This window comes from Ceratocystis lukuohia, assembly GCF_044167205.1.
Source record: "Ceratocystis lukuohia strain C4212 chromosome Unknown Supercontig5_pilon, whole genome shotgun sequence".
NCBI lineage: Eukaryota > Fungi > Ascomycota > Sordariomycetes > Microascales > Ceratocystidaceae > Ceratocystis > Ceratocystis lukuohia.
Genome location: NW_027263524.1, coordinates 3541366 through 3562601, shown reverse-complemented (window position 1 = coordinate 3562601; position 21236 = coordinate 3541366). Strand labels below are relative to the sequence as shown.

The 21236-nt window shown below is 45.5% G+C and overlaps 8 protein-coding genes across 8 annotated transcripts; 7 read left to right on the top strand and 1 right to left on the bottom strand.

Annotated features, from left to right (window-relative positions):
- Positions 1 to 345: 345 nt before the first annotated feature.
- On the top strand, positions 346 to 2900 carry HOO65_050784 (uncharacterized protein; the record flags this gene model as incomplete). The annotated part of the gene is made up of 2 exons (XM_071003197.1): positions 346 to 1636; positions 1987 to 2900. The coding sequence occupies 2 exons, from the start codon at positions 346 to 348 to the stop codon at positions 2898 to 2900; spliced, it is 2205 nt and encodes a 734-aa protein (XP_070858843.1).
- A 931-nt stretch (positions 2901 to 3831) lies between these two features.
- On the top strand, positions 3832 to 4329 carry HOO65_050783 (Retrovirus-related Pol polyprotein from transposon TNT 1-94; the record flags this gene model as incomplete). The annotated part of the gene is made up of 1 exon (XM_071001030.1): positions 3832 to 4329. One exon carries the CDS (start codon positions 3832 to 3834, stop codon positions 4327 to 4329), a length of 498 nt encoding a protein of 165 aa, XP_070858842.1.
- A 2440-nt stretch (positions 4330 to 6769) lies between these two features.
- On the top strand, positions 6770 to 7339 carry HOO65_050782 (uncharacterized protein; the record flags this gene model as incomplete). The annotated part of the gene is made up of 1 exon (XM_071001029.1): positions 6770 to 7339. The coding sequence occupies one exon, from the start codon at positions 6770 to 6772 to the stop codon at positions 7337 to 7339; it is 570 nt and encodes a 189-aa protein (XP_070858841.1).
- Positions 7340 to 9398: 2059 nt separating this feature from the next.
- On the top strand, positions 9399 to 10370 carry HOO65_050781 (uncharacterized protein; the record flags this gene model as incomplete). Its single annotated transcript, XM_071001028.1, has 1 exon — positions 9399 to 10370. The coding sequence occupies one exon, from the start codon at positions 9399 to 9401 to the stop codon at positions 10368 to 10370; it is 972 nt and encodes a 323-aa protein (XP_070858840.1).
- A 476-nt stretch (positions 10371 to 10846) lies between these two features.
- On the top strand, positions 10847 to 14101 carry HOO65_050780 (uncharacterized protein; the record flags this gene model as incomplete). Its single annotated transcript, XM_071001027.1, has 1 exon — positions 10847 to 14101. The coding sequence occupies one exon, from the start codon at positions 10847 to 10849 to the stop codon at positions 14099 to 14101; it is 3255 nt and encodes a 1084-aa protein (XP_070858839.1).
- A 301-nt stretch (positions 14102 to 14402) lies between these two features.
- On the top strand, positions 14403 to 15521 carry HOO65_050779 (Protein kinase-like domain protein; the record flags this gene model as incomplete). The annotated part of the gene is made up of 1 exon (XM_071001026.1): positions 14403 to 15521. The coding sequence occupies one exon, from the start codon at positions 14403 to 14405 to the stop codon at positions 15519 to 15521; it is 1119 nt and encodes a 372-aa protein (XP_070858838.1).
- Positions 15522 to 16936: 1415 nt separating this feature from the next.
- Positions 16937 to 17743, bottom strand: HOO65_050778 (uncharacterized protein; the record flags this gene model as incomplete). Its single annotated transcript, XM_071003505.1, has 2 exons — positions 16937 to 17179; positions 17231 to 17743. 2 exons carry the CDS (start codon positions 17741 to 17743, stop codon positions 16937 to 16939), a joined length of 756 nt encoding a protein of 251 aa, XP_070858837.1.
- A 1637-nt stretch (positions 17744 to 19380) lies between these two features.
- Positions 19381 to 20496, top strand: HOO65_050777 (Protein kinase-like domain protein; the record flags this gene model as incomplete). The annotated part of the gene is made up of 1 exon (XM_071001025.1): positions 19381 to 20496. One exon carries the CDS (start codon positions 19381 to 19383, stop codon positions 20494 to 20496), a length of 1116 nt encoding a protein of 371 aa, XP_070858836.1.
- Positions 20497 to 21236: the final 740 nt, after the last annotated feature.

The window sequence follows — 21236 nt, the reverse complement described above, 5'->3', positions numbered from 1 at the left end:
CTGTTTAGTTTACCCAGTGCTATTCCGATAAAGGTTAGAACCTCCAGAATGATAACAATCAATATTTGTCAGTAACCTAAGTCACAGTTAGCTTATTACTTCAAACATCACCATGACATTAAAAGCTTTGATCATTGAACTTCTGAAGAACCAAGCTGCTTTCTTGTTGATTTCCCCTCAATTCTCTATTTATCACTTCTTTCAAGTCACATCTACCCCTTTCACTGCCCTCTCCATTTAATATTATCTGTAAGCAACCTTAAGACTGCTGCTACATCTTACATATTCTATGCTGATGCTATGACTACAATATAGTTGATTACAAAACAGCCCACTGCTTTCAAAATGACGAGTCACCCTGGGCTCCACCTCTCATTCGATGAGATCATGAACCTCAGAACATTTGAAGACGTCTGTCAGCACGCGAACTGGCCCCAGGACACCATACCACCACAGGCATATTCTAGAATAGCTCCAGACAATCGTCCACGCTGGATCCAACACTGGTGTGGTACGTTAATTACAACAGAATGCTGGAGTTATCCAAGGCTAGAAGAAGAACTTTGTAAGCTGGAGGGGAAAAAGGAGTACATCAACATCAACAACTTGAAAGTTTACCTCACATTGAAGGTATCCTGCACTGAGTGGGTTAATGGGTATATCTTTGAGGACACTGTTGGGAACATACTTATCCCTGAGATCCAAAGTGTCTTACACCAAGTCGAAGAATATATCAAGCAGCAACCCTCTCCCTATGATGCTGAGCAGATATTTATAGAAAAGGCATTCACCATTGGTGAAAAGGCTCATCCCGACTTTCGCTATGCTAGTGCTGATCTCTGCCAAATACTCGAGCAATACCATCGCCAATTCTTGTTGAAAATGGAACACTACTTGTCACCTTACACGTCGATTGTTGCACCATCAGGGACAGGAAAGTCATATACTGTTTCACAGCTCGCTGTTAAACACAACAAGTATGTGATTTACCTGAACTTTGCCCCTGAATACCATAAAGGTTATCCAGGAAGATCAAGCTACGCCTCTCTCATTTTGGAGGCCTTCAACAAAGTAATTCAAGGTTTACCCTTTCTTGAAAGACGCCACAAGATGGAATGGATCTGGAGTATTGTTATTTGGGCGCTTTTGCGACTGGCCAGATCAGCCTGGGCTTCTGGGGTGAGCGCCCATGACTTCTTTCGCTTGCAAATCGATGGGGGTGACGTTAGAAAACAAGATGTCATCACATCTGCTCTTCAATTCGCCATCAATCAACCCCCATTTCGTTGTCCAACAAACCAACTTCCTAACCCAACAGCTGACTGGCAAGCTTTTGATGATCACTGCAAAAATGCATTCACTACACCTGGGCCTCAAGAAATGACCAATGATGATGCAAATAGGTCCATACAGCCACGCAACCTCGCATTTGTAGTTTGTATCGATGAGGCACGGAATCTTTTGGGAGGACCTGAAGGAGACAGCACACTGTTCCGTTCTTTGCGTCAAGCTCTGTGGTGGACTGCTAAGTATGGGGATGAAAGTTCCTTCTTTGGTGTGTTCCTTGACACAACATCCAAGGTATCTAATTTCTCACCTGCTCACACACGAGACCCTAGTCAGAAGGTTCGCACTGGTGAGCGACCAAGTGCAGTGCTCTTCCCCCCTACCACCAGTTTTTCACGAAAAATATTTATGCGCCCCCAACGCCACCCCAGTTCGATATACCACAAGTATCCTGGGATGTGTTGTTAAACTTTGGTCGCCCTCTATGGGGGGCACTGCTTCAAGGGGGCAGCACCTGTCAGGCTGTGGTCGATCTTTGTAAAGAAAAGTGTCAGCCTAGTGAACCACCATGCCAAGACCTTCATACAAAGACTGGGCTTCTTGCTCTTGTTTCATATCGAATACCTTTCACCATCTCCAATTTTGCTCTTGCAGAATCCCTTGTTTCACAATGGATGCACACATTAATTGATGTTTCAGACGACCATGAGCAACTAATGGTACTACAACCTGGTGAGCCCATCCTAGCCCTAGCTGCCTTTCAGTATGGGATGACAATGTCAGATATGCTGCTCAAAGCTCTAGAAGTACTTGATCAAGAACTCTACTGGAACAGTGTCAATGTAGGAGACATAGGTGAGTTCATTGCAGGACTCATTCTTCTCCTTGCCTTTGATACTGCTTCATTTGTTTCATTCCCTGAGCCTCTTCCTCTTCAGGTCTTTCTCAAGAACCTACTTGGGGATGCTGTTGTGAAATATCTCTTGACAGTCTCAAAAGATTCATTAGATCTGAACTTTGGCATGATGCTCTCTTTTGGAACAGTGTTCTTCAACCGGATTTATCGCCGGGTTACTGCACCATCGGAAACAGATATCTACAACATGTATAGGACCTGTACAGCCTGTTATCTGCCACCTGGTTTTAATGGGGTTGACATCCTCATTCCAGTTTGGGTTCCTCCACAAGATGACAGAATGGGCTATGTTGGCTGTATTCTTGTGCAGGTCAAGAATAAAGCCTACCATCGATTTGCCACCAATGCAATGAACTCTGCATATGATCATACAAATCGTGGTTTCACAGCACTAAAATTCAGTCGCAAAATGCCTAGCATTGGCTTCATGATGTCTCTACGGGGTATAAAACATGGCTCTAGAGTTAGGCATTCTTCTGTGAGTGATAAAAAGAACCTTGGCATCATTCTGTCTGTTGGGCTAGACGCAGAACGGTATCCAATGTTCCAGGGGCCACCAGAAGATCCCTATACATTAGTCAAGCAGCAAGTCTTGCGTTATTTCCAGACAATTTTATCTGCAGTAAATACGATTGAGCTGCAAAAGAACAAGGATGCCTACAAGCGTATTCTATTCGAGACAGAGTATTTACCCTGATTGCAATACGAGAATATGGACTGGGAGCTCATCTTGATTGGCATTTTTAACGTCTGGACTTTACCATAGTTTGTATCAATACAATATAGTGCCATCATCAATTTTATCAAATGCCTATCATAGGTTGGTGAAGCAACTAATTAGAAGATAGACTATGGCAGAAAGAAAGGTATAAAGCACAATTTCTAGGCTCTTATCCTTGTGGACCAGTTGCTTTAGGATGGAATGATTGGATTTCATTGACTTATTGCACACCTGATGTGGTGTAGATAGTAGAACACTCTGTAAATTATAATACTTGTTGTGTTGGATGAAATGTTGGATGAACTGCATGGAGGATGGATATTGTGGGGAATTTGCCTTCAGTCGGGTTAACCCTGGGTAAACCTGAGCCTGAATACTTCAGCTTAGTTGTCCATGATGGAAGAACTTAACAATAGAGAGTAAGCTTCACCATAACGATCAATCTGTATACTAGCACAGTTCCACGTGCGGTTGTACAGGATCACGAGTGACTTCTAAAGTGATAAAATCTGAATTCAGTAGATTGTTCCGACAGTGACCTATGAAGAGTAGTGAGTAGTCACGAGGGAAAGATGTGTTGCGTGGCGCAGTGACATGGGTGATTTGCACTCAGCGCCATCCCTGCAGTCACATGCTTGCAACAGAGCTGAAGAAATACTGCCAATCCTCCCTGACTTCTCACCAGCTATGAGCTCGGCTTAACGCCTTCTACCTACAAGGCAAAGAATTTCACAATCATTCGCACAATTACTCGCCATCAATCGCTTCATCTTTAGACCATCTATTTCACCCCACTTTTGCTATTTTACTTCATACAAATCTCGCCTCACTTGTGCTGGCGCAAGTTCTCGAATACAGTCACGAACATTTATATCCTTTTTAAAAACCTCGTATCTCTCACTTCAAAATGTCCACCCAAACGCATCAATTTGGGGTCATGCTGACCTCTCAGTCGGATTGGGAAGTCTGGTTTCATCGTCTAGAGCTAAAGGCTTTTGCCCTATCCATATGGGACATTATCAAGCCAGAAAATCAGCCTGCAGTCACTACTCGAAACCGAAGCCCTACTGCTATACCAGAACCAGACTCTACAGCAGAATCAACAGCTGGTGATACAGCCTCCGCCAGCGTAACCCTTCTTACTGAACCGGAATATCCCGCACTTGAGGATGCTCATTATGAGCGGAAATATCGCCTCTTTGTCTTCAAGATGAAGGAGTACGAGACGCAGCAAAAGGCTCTACAATCTATCGCTGAATTCATCTACCAAACGGTCTCTGGCAATCTTCTGCTCATTCTTAAGAACAAATACACAGTCAAAGACCAAGTCGCTGCTCTACACCATCGCTTCAAATTGTTGTTAAGGCTGCGCCTGGATATAGTGGGTATGCGCCCCACTTACTAATCCCTTAAAACCCCTCTCACATCCAGTTAGTTTAGATAGTTTCTTCTCCTTTTCCCCCTCAATGCACGTATTCTGAATCTCCGAACCTGCTACAAAGAACATCTTGTATCTAAACCGTGACAAACGTTTACACCACTACATCCCCAAGGTATCTGCTGTACTAAGAATTCGACCATGTGCTCGGTTCATACCGCAGAGCTTGCCGAGTGTAAGGGCTGCGCCTGGAAGGACACGCTGGCCAGCCCCACTATAGAAGACCCACCCCGCAGAAGGGACTATAAGAACCTTCCTCACCAACTAGCTAGTTTAGAGTAGTTTCCCTTTCCTTTCCTCTTTAATGCGTAATCTTTGACCATCTCCGAACTTGCTTATACGAACATCTGTAGGCTAATCCGTGACACAGGGTCCAGGAGAATCTTGGGGGCATTGAGGGGACAGCAATGCATAAGGTGCGCCAGTTGCAACGCCAGATCAGCCTGGCTGATGGAGAATGAGTTTAGGTAGGGCTCAAAGAGGACTGCTAGTATAGGAATTCCAACGTTGTTATTTGAGGCCATTTTGTAGGGAGAAAGCATTGAAAAGGATTTAAGAAAAGCAGTAGAAACTGTCTCTATAGCAGTATGGCACACTTGGTAGCAACAATGGTTCAGAGAACTGGTTAGTCCCTTTCCATATCTACTCTGCACGTTATGAGAGTTCTCAAGAAGGCAATGGAGAGGCAGCAAGAGTTTTCCAACGGGCTGTTTTTGTACCAGAGGAGTACACTATCATGTCACCAATGTATGCTGAGGTAAAATCATCGAGATGTTCACACAGCACACGATTTATGTACTGTTGGAAGATTGAGGGTCCATTTGCCAGTCCAGATGGCATGACCATCTACTCATATGCACTATGTCTTGTCCAGAATACTGTCTTCCATTGATCCCCTTCCTCAATGTGAACACAGTGGAAAGCTGCTCCAATGTCAAGCTCAGTGAGCTATTTCACACTCACTATCATCCACAGTGTCTCTTAGATGAGGGGAATTGGGTATTTCACAGATAACATTCATCTTCAACCCCATTTGTGTGATCAAGCAGACCATGTGTTGCTTGGTAATACTGCGTGGAAGCTTACAAGATGTAACAAACTGTTGGATGAACTGCACAGAGGATAAGTATTGTGGGGGCAGGGAATCTGCCTTCTGTCGGATTAACCCTGGGTAAACCCAAGCATGAATACTCCAGGTTAGTTGTGCATGATGGAAGAACTTGACAGACAACCTTCACCAATTCGACCAATCTGTCTGTATACCAGCATGCAGCTGTACAGGATCACGAGTGACTTCATAAGTGACAAAGCTGAATTCAGTAGATTATTCCGACAAACTTCCAAGTAATGCCTTGACGCTGAGACTCCAGAATGGAGGAATCTGGAAATAGCGAAACAAAAAAAAAAAAGCCTTTATTCGCCTTGCATTGCAAGCCAAACGAACTATCCCACCATCCTTCATAGGTACAACAGTAGGGATGGCCAGCCAAGCACTATAACCCGGAGAAATGGAGCATTTTAGCCATAGCCACGACAAGAAGGCGTAGGGCTGTATTCCAGCTGTATCTTTGTGGGCTAATATTAACCGGACTTAAGTTCCTTGGCAGAGCCTTGGTCATCCTTAAGCCCGCTACTCCAGGTGTTGTAATTAGGCCGTGATGACATGGTGGCTAAGGATTACTGTCAACTTGCAAGGAGCTGAGATACATGATGTCCAGAACTGAGATTCTCAGTACAACATTTCCACCGCCTGACAACAGTGTGGATTTATGCTGTTTATAAACAAATTTAATCCTTTTTAGGTTTCGTTTTCCCCTACTAGGTCTGCAACATGATCCAAGAGAGCTTAAGGTCAATAGATATATCAATGGCAAACTCAAATGAGGTCACAATTTAAAAACAATGTTATAGGCAATCCTAAGTAGCTTATTACTTTGTAAATTAGTTTTATTTAAGAAGTGTCACTCCAGGGATGATAGGCTTTAGTCTGACATGACACAGACATACTGCACACTAATTATAAAGACATTTATGTGGTGTTACTCTTCATAACTGAGAATCTATTGTAAGACAGCCATTAAATAGATCTTTGTTGACATCCGGCTGCTAGAGATATGGGCTGTGGATGGGCCGAGGCATTTCTATACATATTGTTATTCGTATATATATATATGATGGCTTCATCACTCTCATCACAATCATCTCCCTCTTGTATCACCCACTACTCACATCATCCATGAGCGTTGTACTATTCTACATAGCTTTGCCTTGTTAAACCTAAGCATACAATATTCCAAGTTTCAGTTTTTCCATCTGCCAACTACATATACCTCTGGCTACCTTTTCTCTTCTTTTTTTGAGCAACATCTCTTATTCCAATCCACCTTCGTCTCGTCACTATACTGTCATGTGGCTTCCAAAGTTTGCCCAGCTGCTGTTTACAGCTGTCTTACTGTCTACCCAAGTCATTGCAGGTGATAGACAAGTCACTCGTGCCCGCGAACTTGGTCTTTATATACCTCAGGACACCCAGTATAGCTGGAAAGAAGTGAAAGAGACTGAAGGCTTTGTCGCTTCAGTCTTTGTTTCTAAATCTTTGAAATATATTGAAGTCCAAACAATGGAAAACCCAACAAACGATTTCAAGTCCTATGAAGCTTTACTGAGTATTTGGGAACATCAAACCAAGCTCACTATAGGAAGTCTTAACAAGATCAAGTATAATCAAGTTAATGGGCCTGACAAGATCATTATTAATACAGCCCTGGAAAAGTTGGGCTATAGCCTCTCTGGCAGGAAGTCGATTACTAGTGATAAGATCTCAAGAGACTCCTCAGATCACGCCGAAGTCTGGAATCTTTTGAGTACCGCATCATTTGGCAAGGATGCTGTGGAAATATGCACCGAGTTCAAAGATATGAGCAACCAGTATATTCAGTCATTTGAGATTGGCAGAAATTGCGATTTTGATAAATAGGTCGAGATTACATTCGCAACAAAGGTTGAGTGATGCACTGACAGGAGTTCTCAACTCTCGTGTCATTAGTGCAATGATCTATGGACAGTGTGTGGCTGAGAGGCTTCACTCTGAGTTTAAGCCATGGCACACAGCAGCAGTGGCCCTACAGGCCTACAAAATAAACTTATACAACTATATAGATAGGTACTTAGGTTTAGTTGTTTGCTTGTGAGCTTCAATACAACCATCATTTTTTGCCCCTATTTTCTCTTCTACAACGCCAACATCAAAGGACCATGGGTCACTGATATCTTCGTACTGACCAGCGTGATCAAGGGCCAGGCAAGACAGCGTCGTAAAGAGAGACAAGCGCATAGTAGCAAGGGAACAAAGTAAACGCCAGGTACCAAACAGGCTCGAAGATAAGCAGATGAAGAAGAGCTGGGGGATATAAATATATGAAAAACATAATAATGATGTACGAATATCCCAGGCATGTCCAGGATTTAAGACTGCTCCCCACCCTGCTAAGATCTAAAGTTCAGCGTTGGTGGTGTGGTGATGATGACCTGGTGAAGTGTTCAGGAAGCCTTGGTTGGCTAGACTACAATTAGGACACAAAAGCCTCCAGGTGCTAAGGCCTATGTTGGTGCTAGAATTAGAAAGCAGTTGGAGCTTAAGATGTCTATTAGCACCCATGGCTGGGGTGTGTGAGATATCCCTATGCTTATTACATTGTCTATCTTATGGCGTTTACTCTTGTAGGGCATTCCTACGTTTTAGCAAAAGAGAAATCTTGGCCTGCAGACTTGCCACGAGACTAGGTGTTATCTGCCACTGCTACCTTTAGCCTAGTGAAGTGTGGCAACACTAAAACCCTCCGTCTTACTATGTAGCGCGCTTGATATAAGTTTCCGCCTTCTTCTATACCCATGCGTAGGCCATGCTATTTGTTTTCCTAGTTGCTTTTCTAGCGCCCTTAGCGCATGCGCCAGAAAGCAGTACAGCGGTTAATCAGACTGTCAATGGATGGGGAATTATAAAACTTCCACCACGGTCCAACTATTCTACGCAAGGACCTAGGTTTGAGGGCCTTGGAGCGAGGGTTGTTGGCAGCTGTGGGTATTTAGCACCTGTTATCACCAAGCAGCTAGAAGCCTACAATATCACACAAACGCTATGCAAGGTACACAAGATCTGTGAATTTATGCTTGGTGTCGGAACAATCTACTGAATTCAGATTTGATCACTTTAGAAGTCACTCGTGATCGTGTACAACCGCACGTGGAACCGTGCTGGTATACAGATTGATGGTGATGGTGAAGCTTATTTTTCTATTCATTCTCTAAGGTGTTAAGTTCTTCCATCACGGACAACTTAGATGAAGTATTCAGGCTCGGGTTTACCCAGGGTTAACGGGACCGAAGGCAAATTCCCCACAATAACCCATCCTGCATGTAGTTTATCCAACCCAACATTCATCCAACAGTTGGGGCATATTTAATGGCTGAGAATTGATTGATCGAATAACTAACTTAAAGAAAGCAAAGTTGTTTGATTTTTGGTGCACATAGTTTTTTGGTGCGCATGCTTATCCTGTACATTGTAGTATTCTGTTAAGCGCTTAACAAGTTGCCCTGAAAGAGTCATAGGATCATATGCTGACTAAGAATAACAATGAGCTTAATTGTCCACTTGACTTTTGTAGGCATGATGGCTGTTTGGGTTCTTTGATTTTTCACAGTGGTTAAGTGTAAGGGCTGCGCCTGGAAGGACACGCTGGCCAGCCCCACTATAGAAGACCCACCCCGCAGAAGGGACTATAAGAACCTTCCTCACCAACTAGCTAGTTTAGAGTAGTTTCCCTTTCCTTTCCTCTTTAATGCGTAATCTTTGACCATCTCCGAACTTGCTTATACGAACATCTGTAGGCTAATCCGTGACATAATTACGCATTCACCAACGAATTTCTTTTCTCACCCCTATAATCACAGTATAACCTTTTTTTTTCTTTTCTTCCTTTTTTTTTTTTTTTTTTTCTTTTTTTTTTCCTTCCCCCATGGACCACGAGGAGACAATGAGCGACACCGAATCCAAGACCGGCTTGATGACGGATCAGGAGACAATTTCGGAACTCCTGTCCAAAGTGGAGCGCCTCGAACTCCAGCTTCACAACACCAGACGCCCTGCCCTCCCCGACGTAGAAAAATATGACGGAAAAAGTGCATTCCAGCTGAAGTCTTTCATGGCAGAGCTGAAGAACAAACACGCACAGGACAGTGAAGTGCTTGGTGGTGACAAAGGTTTTGTTCATTATGCCTACAGCCGCCTGACAGGCAAGGCCAGGAACAGGGTGTCCCCCTACATTGAAACCTACCTGACGATGAAGGATGGCAAAAAGGCCCTCAAAGCCTTCTACACCCTTCTGGAGGACACCTTCTCGGATCCCAGTGCAGTGCGTCGTGCCATCCAAAGAGCCACGACCCTGTCGATGGGACAGCGTGCAGTGTCGGACTATATTGCAGAAGCTGAACTGATCTTCCTTGAGGCCAATGGCTCCAGCTGGCCTGACAATGTCAAGATCTCATACGTGGAGCAGGGGCTGTCAGCAGAGCTTGCAGACAGAATGGTATCAACAAAGGAGTACACCTCCTTCGTTGAGTACAAGAAGGACCTGCTCATGTTGGGGGCTAGCTTAGCAGCTAGAAGAAACAGAGGGTCAGGAAACCGACCTCAGCCACCTCGACCGAGCACCTGGAGTAGGAATGACAAAAGCCACACCAGAGGCGCTGGAGACCAAACCAGGTCTGCCTCTTCGTCGTCCTCCAGCCAAAAGAGAGCACGCTGGGTCCCCAAGGAAGAGATCGATAAACGCCACCAAGAAGGACGCTGCCACCGCTGTGGTGCTTCAGGGCACAAATCAGCTCAATGCCCTTACCTTCCAGCACGACCCCCAGCTGGCTCCTCAAGGCCTGTCAGAAAGGTAGAGGAAGTGAGCCCCGAGTTAGACGAGTCCTCGGATGAAGAAGACACCCCTTCGGAAAACTAGATACCTCTGTGCAAAGTCGTGTACAGAGGTCCAAGGAGGGGCCCAAACAATTCGTGTCGAACTGGGAAAAGGAGGACGAGGAACAGCCACACAAGAACCGGGCTATAGAGGTGGACATAGTTATTAATGGGAACCTCCCATCCATCGCCTTAATAGATACTGGCAGTGCCTCAACCTCTATGATCAGTGAAAGAATTGTGACAAAGAACAAGCTCCCCACGCAAAGGGCCAGGAAACCCCGTAGCCTGACCCCGTTTAACAGCACGAAGCCCACTATCTCGGATCAAATTGCCTTTTTCGAAATAGATGTAGGTGGCTTCAAAGAAAAGCACGCTGCCTGGGTTATCCCGAACCTAACAGATGAAGTTCTGATTGGATACCCATGGCTTAAGAGAAATAATGCAGTAATTGACTGCGAAAGAGATACAATCACCTTCAAAAGTAGCGACATCACAGTCTGTGGTAGAAACACCACAATGCCGGCCAAACCTCAGTTTGTGAGGAGGCTGCGAACTTTCGAACGGTTGATCGAAAAAGATAGCAAAGACCACAGCATGTACGAGGCCAAAGTTTTCAGAGCTACAGTGGAAGACATCAACAAAGCCCTGGACCGCCTTTACCAAGACCAACTACCCACAGACCCATCAAAGTGGAAAAGCAAGGTACCTGCCTGGGTGTCAAACGAAAACGTTGATGCTTTCAACCCAGATGCACAATTTACCAAGCGCCTCCCTCCTCACCGTCCAGGAATGGATCACGAGATTGAGCTGTCTGTCCCAGACGATAAAGCACCATGGGGTCCTCTCTACAAGATGTCTCGCGATGAACTCCTGGTTCTTCGCCAAACGATTCTGACATTGCTACAGAAAGATTACATACGCCCAAGCAAGTCCACAGCCGCCGCGCCAATTCTATTCGTCAAGAAACCAGGTGGTGGTTTACGCTTCTGTGTGGACTACCGAGCTCTCAATGGAGTAATGATAAAGGACCGTTACCCACTTCCCAACATCACAGAGACCCTGCGCAATGTCTCAGAAGCAACCCTCTTTACGAAACTGGATGTCATCTCTGCCTTCCACAACATTCGGATTGCCAAAGGAGATGAGTGGAAAACAGCTTTCAGGACTCGCCAGGGACTTTATGAGTGGCAAGTGATGCCATTTGGACTGGCCAATGCACCTGCACACTTCCAGAGATTCATTAACAGCCTGTTGCGACCGTATCTCGATGTTTGGGCCTCTGCGTATGTCGACGATGTTCTTATCTTCACAAATGGAACCCCGGAAGATCACTACGAGAAAGTCAACACAGCCTTGACCTGTCTGCGAGAAGGAGGCCTGACTGTAGATATCAACAAGTGCGAGTTTGCAACTCAGGAAATCACGTATCTGGGATACATCCTACGACCTGGTCGAATTCTGACAGACCCAAAGAAAATCTCAGCGATCTCAGAATGGGAAACACCAAGTTCTGTACAGCATGTGAGGAAGTTTTTAGGGCTTTGCAACTTCTACCGAGGATTCATTGACAACTATTCTGAAGTCGTCATGCCACTTAACGCCCTGGTAACAACGAAGAAAACATTTTGCTGGAATGAAGCAGCAGATGAGGCATTCAGGAAACTTAAGCAAGCCTTCACCTCAGCGCCAATCCTATGTAGTCATGACCCAGAATTGACAACAATAGTGGAGGCAGATGCCTCTGGGTATGCTATGGGTGCAGCTCTCCTGCAGATTCAGCCAGATGGTTCCAAACGCCCCTGTGCATATACAAGCCGAAAACTGACTGCATCGGAATGCAACTATGCCATTCATGACAAAGAACTTCTTGCAATCATTTATGCACTCAAGGAATGGCGTAGTGAACTGAAAGGTTTGAAGGATGCCTTTGAGGTGGTGTCAGACCACAAGAACCTCCTACACTTTACAAAGCTCCAACATCTGTCAGAACGTCAAGCCCGTTGGTACCTAACGTTGAGCGAGTACAATTGTTTCATCACTCACCGCCCAGGCAAGCTCTCTGCACTCCCTGACGCCTTGTCACGGCGTGACATGCCAGAAGGCCCAGACGACGGTCGATTCGAGGAACGAAAGCAACAGCTGCTACAATCCCAGAGAAACGGAGTTGATGAAGTGCTCAAAGTGAGGCGTACTGACAGCCAACTTCTGATTCCAAGCGAAACCACACCCCCAGATTCACTGCCAGAAAAAATGAAGAGCATGTGGTCCAAGGCTGTAGACAACGACAAGGATCTTGAACAAATCAGAGCCTGCCTGATGGCGAAAGACAGCCAGTGGCCAGAAGATCTCAGACACAGACTGCGTGTGGGCGTCAGTGACTGCTCCTTGGACGACAAGATGCGAGTACTGTACCGAGGCCGATTTTGGGTCCCCAATTCAGAACCCTTGAGAACAGCATTGATGCAAGACGTTCACGACTCACCTACCCTCATACACCCTGGAAAGAATGTGCTATATGCAGAACTGGCTCGTATGTTCTTTTGGCCCAACTTTGTTGCAGATGTACGACGATTTTCGAGAAATTGCCAGGTCTGTGGAAGCACAAATACTTGGCGCACTAGCAAAGAGGGCTTGTTGAAACCCCTGCCTATCCCAGATCAGCCATGGCAAGACATTGCAATCGATTTCATTGGCCCACTGCCAACAGCGAAGAAAGGCGAGGAGGAATTCACCCACATACTCACTGTGATTGACTGCATGTCGAAAGGAGTGCTCCTAATGCCAATGAAAGCACTGGATATGGAAAATGTGGCTGATGCTTTCTTCCACAACTACTACAGGCACCATGGGCTACCAAGATCCATACTTTCGGACCGAGAATTCGTCAACGCAGCTTGGAAAATGATTTGCACAGAACTTGGAGTGGAAAGGAGGTCAACAACAGCATACCACCCAGCAACTAATGGAGCTGTTGAGAGGATGAATGCTGAGGTCAAGTCTAAACTTGCTAAGCTTGGTGCCCAAGGACCACATTGGTTGAAGGCTATCCCAATGGTCGAGTTTGCTCTCAATGCAACACCAAGCAGTGCAACCCAAATATCACCATTCTTCCTCAGTCATGGCTATCACCCCAAGACAATTGACCTGGAACCCCCCCAGACACCGCCACCAAACCCTGATGGCCCGCTTGGCCAAGCAAAACGGGTTTTGGACAAGTTGAGGAGTGCTCGAGATTGGGCCAAGGCAAACCTTACCATGGCTAGAGCTACTATGGAAGAAGCCGCAAATGAGAAACGAAGGCCACACAGAGACTACCAACCAGGTGACTGGGTTTGGCTGACACTGCGAAAGGAGCATTTTGGACCAGGACTAGGACGTGGACTACAAAGCAAACATATCCGCTGCAAAGTGAAAGAAAAGGTTGGCAGTCACACTTACAAGCTGGATGTACCAGGCTCGACAGCTCATGACACCTACCATGCCGACCGACTCAGACCTGCAGCAGATGATGCTTTCCCATCCCAGACTACTCACGATGACCGTCCAGGCCCAGTGGGACATGAAGATGGTGTAGACAAATATGATGCAGAAAAGATACTGAACCAGAGGACAAGATATGGCAAGTTACAATACCGAGTCAAATGGCAAGGATGGAATCAGCCCACGTGGGAACCAGCTGAATATCTGGAGAACACCATCGCACTGGAGGAGTGGAAGGAAACTAACGCACAACAACCGGAAACGAGAAGGAGAAGAAGGAGGCAGATGTAAGGGCTGCGCCTGGAAGGACACGCTGGCCAGCCCCACTATAGAAGACCCACCCCGCAGAAGGGACTATAAGAACCTTCCTCACCAACTAGCTAGTTTAGAGTAGTTTCCCTTTCCTTTCCTCTTTAATGCGTAATCTTTGACCATCTCCGAACTTGCTTATACGAACATCTGTAGGCTAATCCGTGACATTAAGGCCCCCTCTGAGGTCCACCTTATATGGCTGCTGGACCTTGTTGCGCTAAACTTTGGCGTTTGGTCATTCGAAAACCTCACATACATCCATTATCGATTCTAGTCTGAAATGTACTCTCCTCCACCAAATCCAAACATTAAACGCCGCCCATTGACCTGGACGCTTCCGTCCGACCCTACCAAGCCGGAAATTCCATACCACTGTGGCGCTTCGCTTTCCATCCGAGCACATACACCGCCTCCGCCATTTGGCAATGGCTATTACAGAGACGTTGCTCCACGCCCACTGGCTGAATGGACAGACCTTGATGGCAAAACCCAGACTGAATGGTGCTGTCAACACCCAGTCATCGACACGCCGCCTCATCCTGATAAAACTATCCACCATCTTCATGTGCTCGAGGAGGTGGCATGCCGTGATGGTCGTGGCGCTCAAGTACTACGATGCTCTTTAGACGATAGCAGCGATGACACTACCTACATCGCAAAAATATACGACCCTTTATACTATGCATATGTCGGGCCATACGATGATCCTACATGGAGGGCCGATCAGGACTATAGTAGTGAAGCCGCAGCATATGAGGAGTTAAAGAAGGCGGGAGTTGATGGCAGCCTTGCTCCCAAGTACTATGGGTCATGGACATTCGACATCGTCCATCCTGACACACCAAAGGCCTCACGCTCAGTCCGAATGATTCTTATGGAATGGATCCCTGACTCTGTTACTATGCAGTTTATAGTGGAGGGAGGCTTTCGAGGCCGCATGTCTCCGCAGCACCGGCTCGATATTCTTGCTAAAGCTATGGAGGTCAACTCGAAAATAGACTTCTATGGTGTAAGACACCTGGATTTTGCTCCACGAAATGTGCTATTAGTTGGCCCTGATGTATTTTCTTGTATGCCTCGCGTAATTCTGTTTGACTTCAACATGTCTTCAGTTTTTAGCAAGCCAGGCTGCGACAAATTACAGTATAAGAGCAAGTTGCCAATTAGTCCTCAGTACTTGTTCTGGGGAAGGTGTCCTGAGGAATTTCAACACTGGACTCCTTACCCTCACTGTGTTGTGCGGGGAGTTTTCTTCGGTTGGCTGAAGTCTTGCTGGGAGAATTCAACAGAGTTTGATGGCCCACCAGAATCTTTAGAGAGTTGGGACAGTTTCTATGATGATACGCCTGAGTATGCTCCTCCCATTGAAGATGAAGACTGGCATCCTGATGTGTACTAAATGCCTCCAAACTGGCCTTGAAACCAACCTCTGATGAGGTATGAGATTGGACATAGGCTCTGATGGGAATAGATAGTTTTCAGCGATCTATGAAGTTGGTTAGTAACAATAACAGTAGCATTATTGAAGTTAGCAATTAGTAAGTTTTAATGTGACTCAATTTCTGCATCCCTATCATCTACTTTGTCATGAACTCTACATATTACCTCACTTTCCATTAGCCTCTGTCCAGCATTATAGTTGCATGAGAATATGTATATTGGGTATTAAGTGGAAAAGGGGCTGTATCTAGTGTCATTGTACAATAGGGAATTTAGATCTGAGCAATACACTTAACTACTAAGAAAGCCTGTGTGTGCTCCAGATAAGTCTCATGTAAATTGACAATGTACACGCTTATCAGAGAAGTGATTTAGTTAATATACAACTCAGAAACATCTCTCTTAAGGGTATATCTTCTACTTTGACCATAGCATTTATCCACAACAAGCTACACTAAAATTCTTCCCATACGTAATCACGAACTTTCCTCGGTTGTGATATAAAACCATCATAGCCAGGCATAGAGTAGTCTCCTCTAATCCCCTTGATAAAATGCAGCTAACTCCCAATAAGGGATTGATGAATACCTTGAGAGCTAGCTACGACGAATGTCACCTAGTCTTTGACTGAGTTTACCTAGGGTGAGACTTTTCTCAAGCTTGTCATTACAATGGCATGTTTAGTGGTTGTTATTTTAATTTGTATATATTGTTAACAGCTCGTAGTTGAAAGTATAAAAGATAAATTCAAAACTTTCGACCAAGGTTGAGACTCTTCATTGTCATAGAGTTCATGGTATTCATTCTTCTGTCTCTCCTTCATCAACCCCCGAGTACTTCAACTATGCCATATTTATACTTGGGTTTACAGTTACAGTTACATGTCCCCTCTTGAGGGTCTGCATAGTCATATTCAGGCAGAAAGCAGCCCTACTAGACAAGCACAAAACCCCTCATCCATTCAAGTCATTTCGATAAGTTTCTTTCTCTTTCTCTCTCGATGTTGAATCTCTGTTTATCTCCAGACCAGTTTACATGAACAGCTATGAACCAAGTTCTGACAATTTCTAGACCTGATCATATGAACCAATCTGTGAACTAACCCTTGCCACCCCACTAGTATTCCTGCCCTTCCCTGCCTTCTATATTCAGTGCTAAATGGCAATACTTTGTCTTGAGCACTAACTATCAAAAAGCAGAATCGTTCAAGTTACACTGTAGTTATTCTTATATTCAGCTCAACGATAGATGATAAGAGATAATTTATTGCAGGAAAGAAAACAATTTAACTAATTTACCAAGTTTCTAATCTAGATAGATAGGTTTAAATAATTTAAATGTCAGTGGTCAATCATATGTAGCAAAAACCGAGCCTTAAGCAAAACTAGGAACAATCGGCTTCAAGCTTGCCTCGCCAGACATATATGATTTATAGGCTCTCTCAAGGAAGCCAAGAAGAGCTTTCCTCATGTGGCTCTTGTCTTTTATAATAGTTAAACAGCACCATGTTCCTCCTGACCATTCTGTTCGGTCGCCAAAATATAGAAGGAGCAAAACGTCCCAGTCAAAGAAAGCGACGTATTGTGTCTGATAGCTGTAAGAATAGTTGACACCTTGCTTTATTATAGTCAAAATGTCTCCCCGAAAAAGAGTGACGCGTCTACTCACAGCATGATGATACTCGCTAGGCGATATACAAGCTTTGAAGACTTCATCTTCCTTTATAGTGCCAATCTTCTTATAGTCAAGAACAGCAAAAGGTTCCCATCCCTTGACAGCACCATAACGCAGCCATACTTTATCCGCACGTGAGCGGTTTGAAGCGGAATAATTGTTCGCAGACCTGATTGGAGTAGTGTGAATCGCACAAAATGCCAATTCAACAGGGTTCATCAATTGCACAGCTGCGGCATCTGCCACATCTGCCTCATTGACAATATCTCGACAGCGTTCCCAGGTTGCAAGATAGTTATGGCTTAGAAAGCGACTGACTCTTCGATTTTGGAGGATCTTGTCAGCATACATTGTCCAAGAGTCCAGGTTGGGATGGAATGCAAAAAAGGGAGATTCCGCTCGAGCAGTTGAAGAACCAGACACATGTGTCCTATGACTTGAATTCTGGGGAGTGGGAGCTTGCACTTCCGGTATGGCGTTATAGAAAGAATCAATGATAGTGGTCATGTTGAACGGTTATGAATGAAGAGAATTTGAGAAATTGATGTGAGGTTGAACTACAAACTTGAGGCTACTGACCATGAGGGAACACGGTATATATAGTACCTGGCTGATGCCGTTCTCATGTGTAGGCCGCGTTAAAAACATACTTGCCATGATCTCATTTAGCTATGTTGACTGTTCCGATCTGCCAAGGGGATTACAAAGTCAAAACAAGCGCCAATGGGAAAGGTTATCCATGTCACCATATCCAAATAAAGAAAAAGCCGGGACTTGCACGAATCTCACAGATAGTAGTTCGAATGGATCATGGAATATTCGTGACTTGAAACAGATATAGTATCCTGTTAAGCGCCTAATAAGCGCTTTGAAAGAGACATGGGACCAAATGCAACTCTCCCTCTTACAACCCTCAGGGGGGTACCTTTGAGGTCTGGCGCCTCCCCTTCTTCCAGGCTGCTAGAGGACGAAGCCTATGACACTGATAAGCGTCTTTCATTCTTTTCTCTTTCTTTGACTCTGTCGTGGGTTCTGATAATGAGCTGTGGAGCGCTGAGGCCGCTCTTGCCCAACTTTGAAGAACAATCTCGTCGTCGACTCGCCCCCTTTTTCCACGACAACTTTCGCGATCGCCAACTCATCATCGCCATAACACCACTCCAACTCAAAGAGTTCACCTTCACGCTCAGGACTGAGGTTTTGAGAGTTTGCACAGTCCACACCTTTTTTCTTATGTTTTTTTTTTTTTTCGCGCTCCTCTGTCCTCGGACAGACTAGTGACTGTAGCAGGTCACTAGAAAGGGGGCTGCCTTGGGTCACATCCACACCGCATGAGGCAGCGGCCACCAGGGTGGTGGAAGGAGAGACCATGGGCCCTCGGATGTTCACACAGTATGGTTGACTGCCTCGTCGCTTGACAGGATTCCCAGACTGCACTAGAGTCTAGTGTCTTGTCTCGATGATGTTCATGCCTTCAGGACACATAGCTGATTTTTCAGTGGATCGAATGTTTGTAGGGAAGTTGGGAGTCGATCCCACCTTCTGGGTTTAGGGTTTGTCTGGGGTTTTGTCGGTGGATGGAAAATAGGAAAACCAGAGGTTGCACACAGAAGGACAAAACCACTGTACTCTACCTGGGCCTATCCCCCATGCGGACAGCTGGGGGCCTTTCAGACTAGTCTTTACACGCGCCTTCCACCTACCAAAAATACCAGGTAACCAAGGCTGGAACCCGGCAGGTACGTCCTCAGGCCACGCTGGAGAGGGAGTCCTCCTGGCTTTATTGCCGGACCTTAAGAAGTCTTAGGAGATGCTCGAAATCTAAGCGTTCCTGTCACTGCTGACCGCCCAGGAGGTGCTCCCGTCCAGAGCATGCCATCGTATTGTGGTGGAATCACTGTAGACGTTTAATGGCACAAAAAAAAGAAAAAAAAAGGGACTATGTGCTGACTAAGAATAACAATCTGATTAAATGTCCACTTTACTTTTGTAGGCATGATGGCTGATTGGTTCTTGGTTTTGCCCGGCGCTTAAGGCCCCCTCTCAGGTCCACCTTATATGGCTGCTGGATCTTGCCATGTTTGAACATTGGCGTTTGGTCTTTCGAAAACCTCACATACATGCATTGTCGATTCTAGTCTGAAATGTCCTATACTCCACCAGATCCAACCATTAAACGCCGCCCAATGACCTGGACGCTTCCGTCTGACCCTACCAAGCCGGAAATTCCATACCACTGTGGCACATCGCTTTCCATCCGAGCACATACACCACCGCCGCCATTTGGCGCTGGTTATCGCAGAGACATTGCTCCACGCCCAATAGCTGACTGGACAGACCTTGATGGCAAAACCCAGACTGAATGGTGCTCTCAACACCCAGTCATCGACACGCCTCCTCACCCTGATAAAACTATCCACCATCTCCATGTCCTCGAGGAGGTGGCATGCCGTGATGGTCGTGGCGCTCAAATACTACGATGCTCTTTAGACGATAGCAGCGATGACACTACCTACATCGCAAAAATATACGACCCTTTATACTATTCATATGTCGAGTCATGCGATGATCCTACATGGAGGGCTGATCGGGACTATAGTAGTGAAGCCGCAGCATATGAGGAGTTAAAGAAGGCAGGAGTTGATGGCAGCCTTGCTCCCAAGTACTATGGGTCATGGACATTCGACATGGTCCATCCTGAAACACCAAAGGCCACACGCTCAGTGCGAATGATTCTTATGGAATGGATCCCTGACTCTGTTACTATGCATAGTATAGTGGAGGGAGGCTTTCGAGGCCGCATGTCTCCGCAGCACCGGCTCGATATTCTTGCTAAAGCTATGGAGGTCAACTCGAAAATAGAGTTCTATGGTGTAAGACACCTGGACTTTGCTCCACGAAATGTGCTATTAGTTGGCCCTGATGTATTTTCTTGTATGCCTCGCGTAATTCTGTTTGACTTCAACAGGTCTTCAGTCTTCAGCCAGCCAGGGTGCAACATATTACAGTACAAGAGCAAGTTGCCAATTAGTCCTCAGTACTTGTTCTGGGGAAGTTGTCCTCAGGAATTTGACCACTGGACTCCTTACCCTCACTGTGTTTGTGGGCCAGTTTTCTTCGGTTGGCTGAAGTCTTGCTGGGAGAATTCAACAGAGTTTGATGGCCCACCAGAATCTTTAGAGAGTTGGAACAAATTCTATGATGAAACGCCTGAGTATGCTCCTCCCATTGAAGATGAAGATTGGCAGTCTGATGGGTAGTTAATTCCTCCAAACTGGCATTGAAACCCACCCCTTATGAGGTATGAGATTGGACATAGGCTCTGATGGGAATAGATAGTTTTCAGCGATCTATGAACTTGGTTAGTAACAATGACAGTGGCATTATTCAAGTGGGCAATTTGTAAGTGTTAATGTGACTCAATTTCTCCATCCCTATGATCTACTTTGTCATGAACTCTACATATTACCTAACTTTCCATTAGCCTCTGTCCACCGTTATAGTTCGTGGGAATACTGTGATCGAGGGAATTAATGCGGACGGTCAGTCGATCCCGCCGTTTATCATTAGTGCAGGCAAAGATCACCTTGCCAATTGGTACCAACAATGCGACCTCCCCGGTGATTGGGTTATTGCATTGAGCGAAAATGGATGGACTAATAACAAGCTGGGTCTTGAGTGGCTAAAGCACTTTGATCGGGCCATAGCTAAGCGAACGAACAGTCTCTATCGCCTCTTGATCCTTGATGGTCACGAAAGTCACCACTCCGTCGAATACGAGAAATATTGCACGGAGAACAAGATTATCACGCTCTGTATGCCTGCTCATGCCTCTCATCTACTTCAGCCTCTTGGTGTACGGTGCTTTGGGCCGCTGAAAAGGGCATACAGTCAACAAATAGAGCATTTGATCAGATGTTCCATAACCCACATTTCCAAGACCGACTGCTTTCCTGCCTTTCACAGTGCCCACCAAGATGCTCATACAGAAAGCAATGTC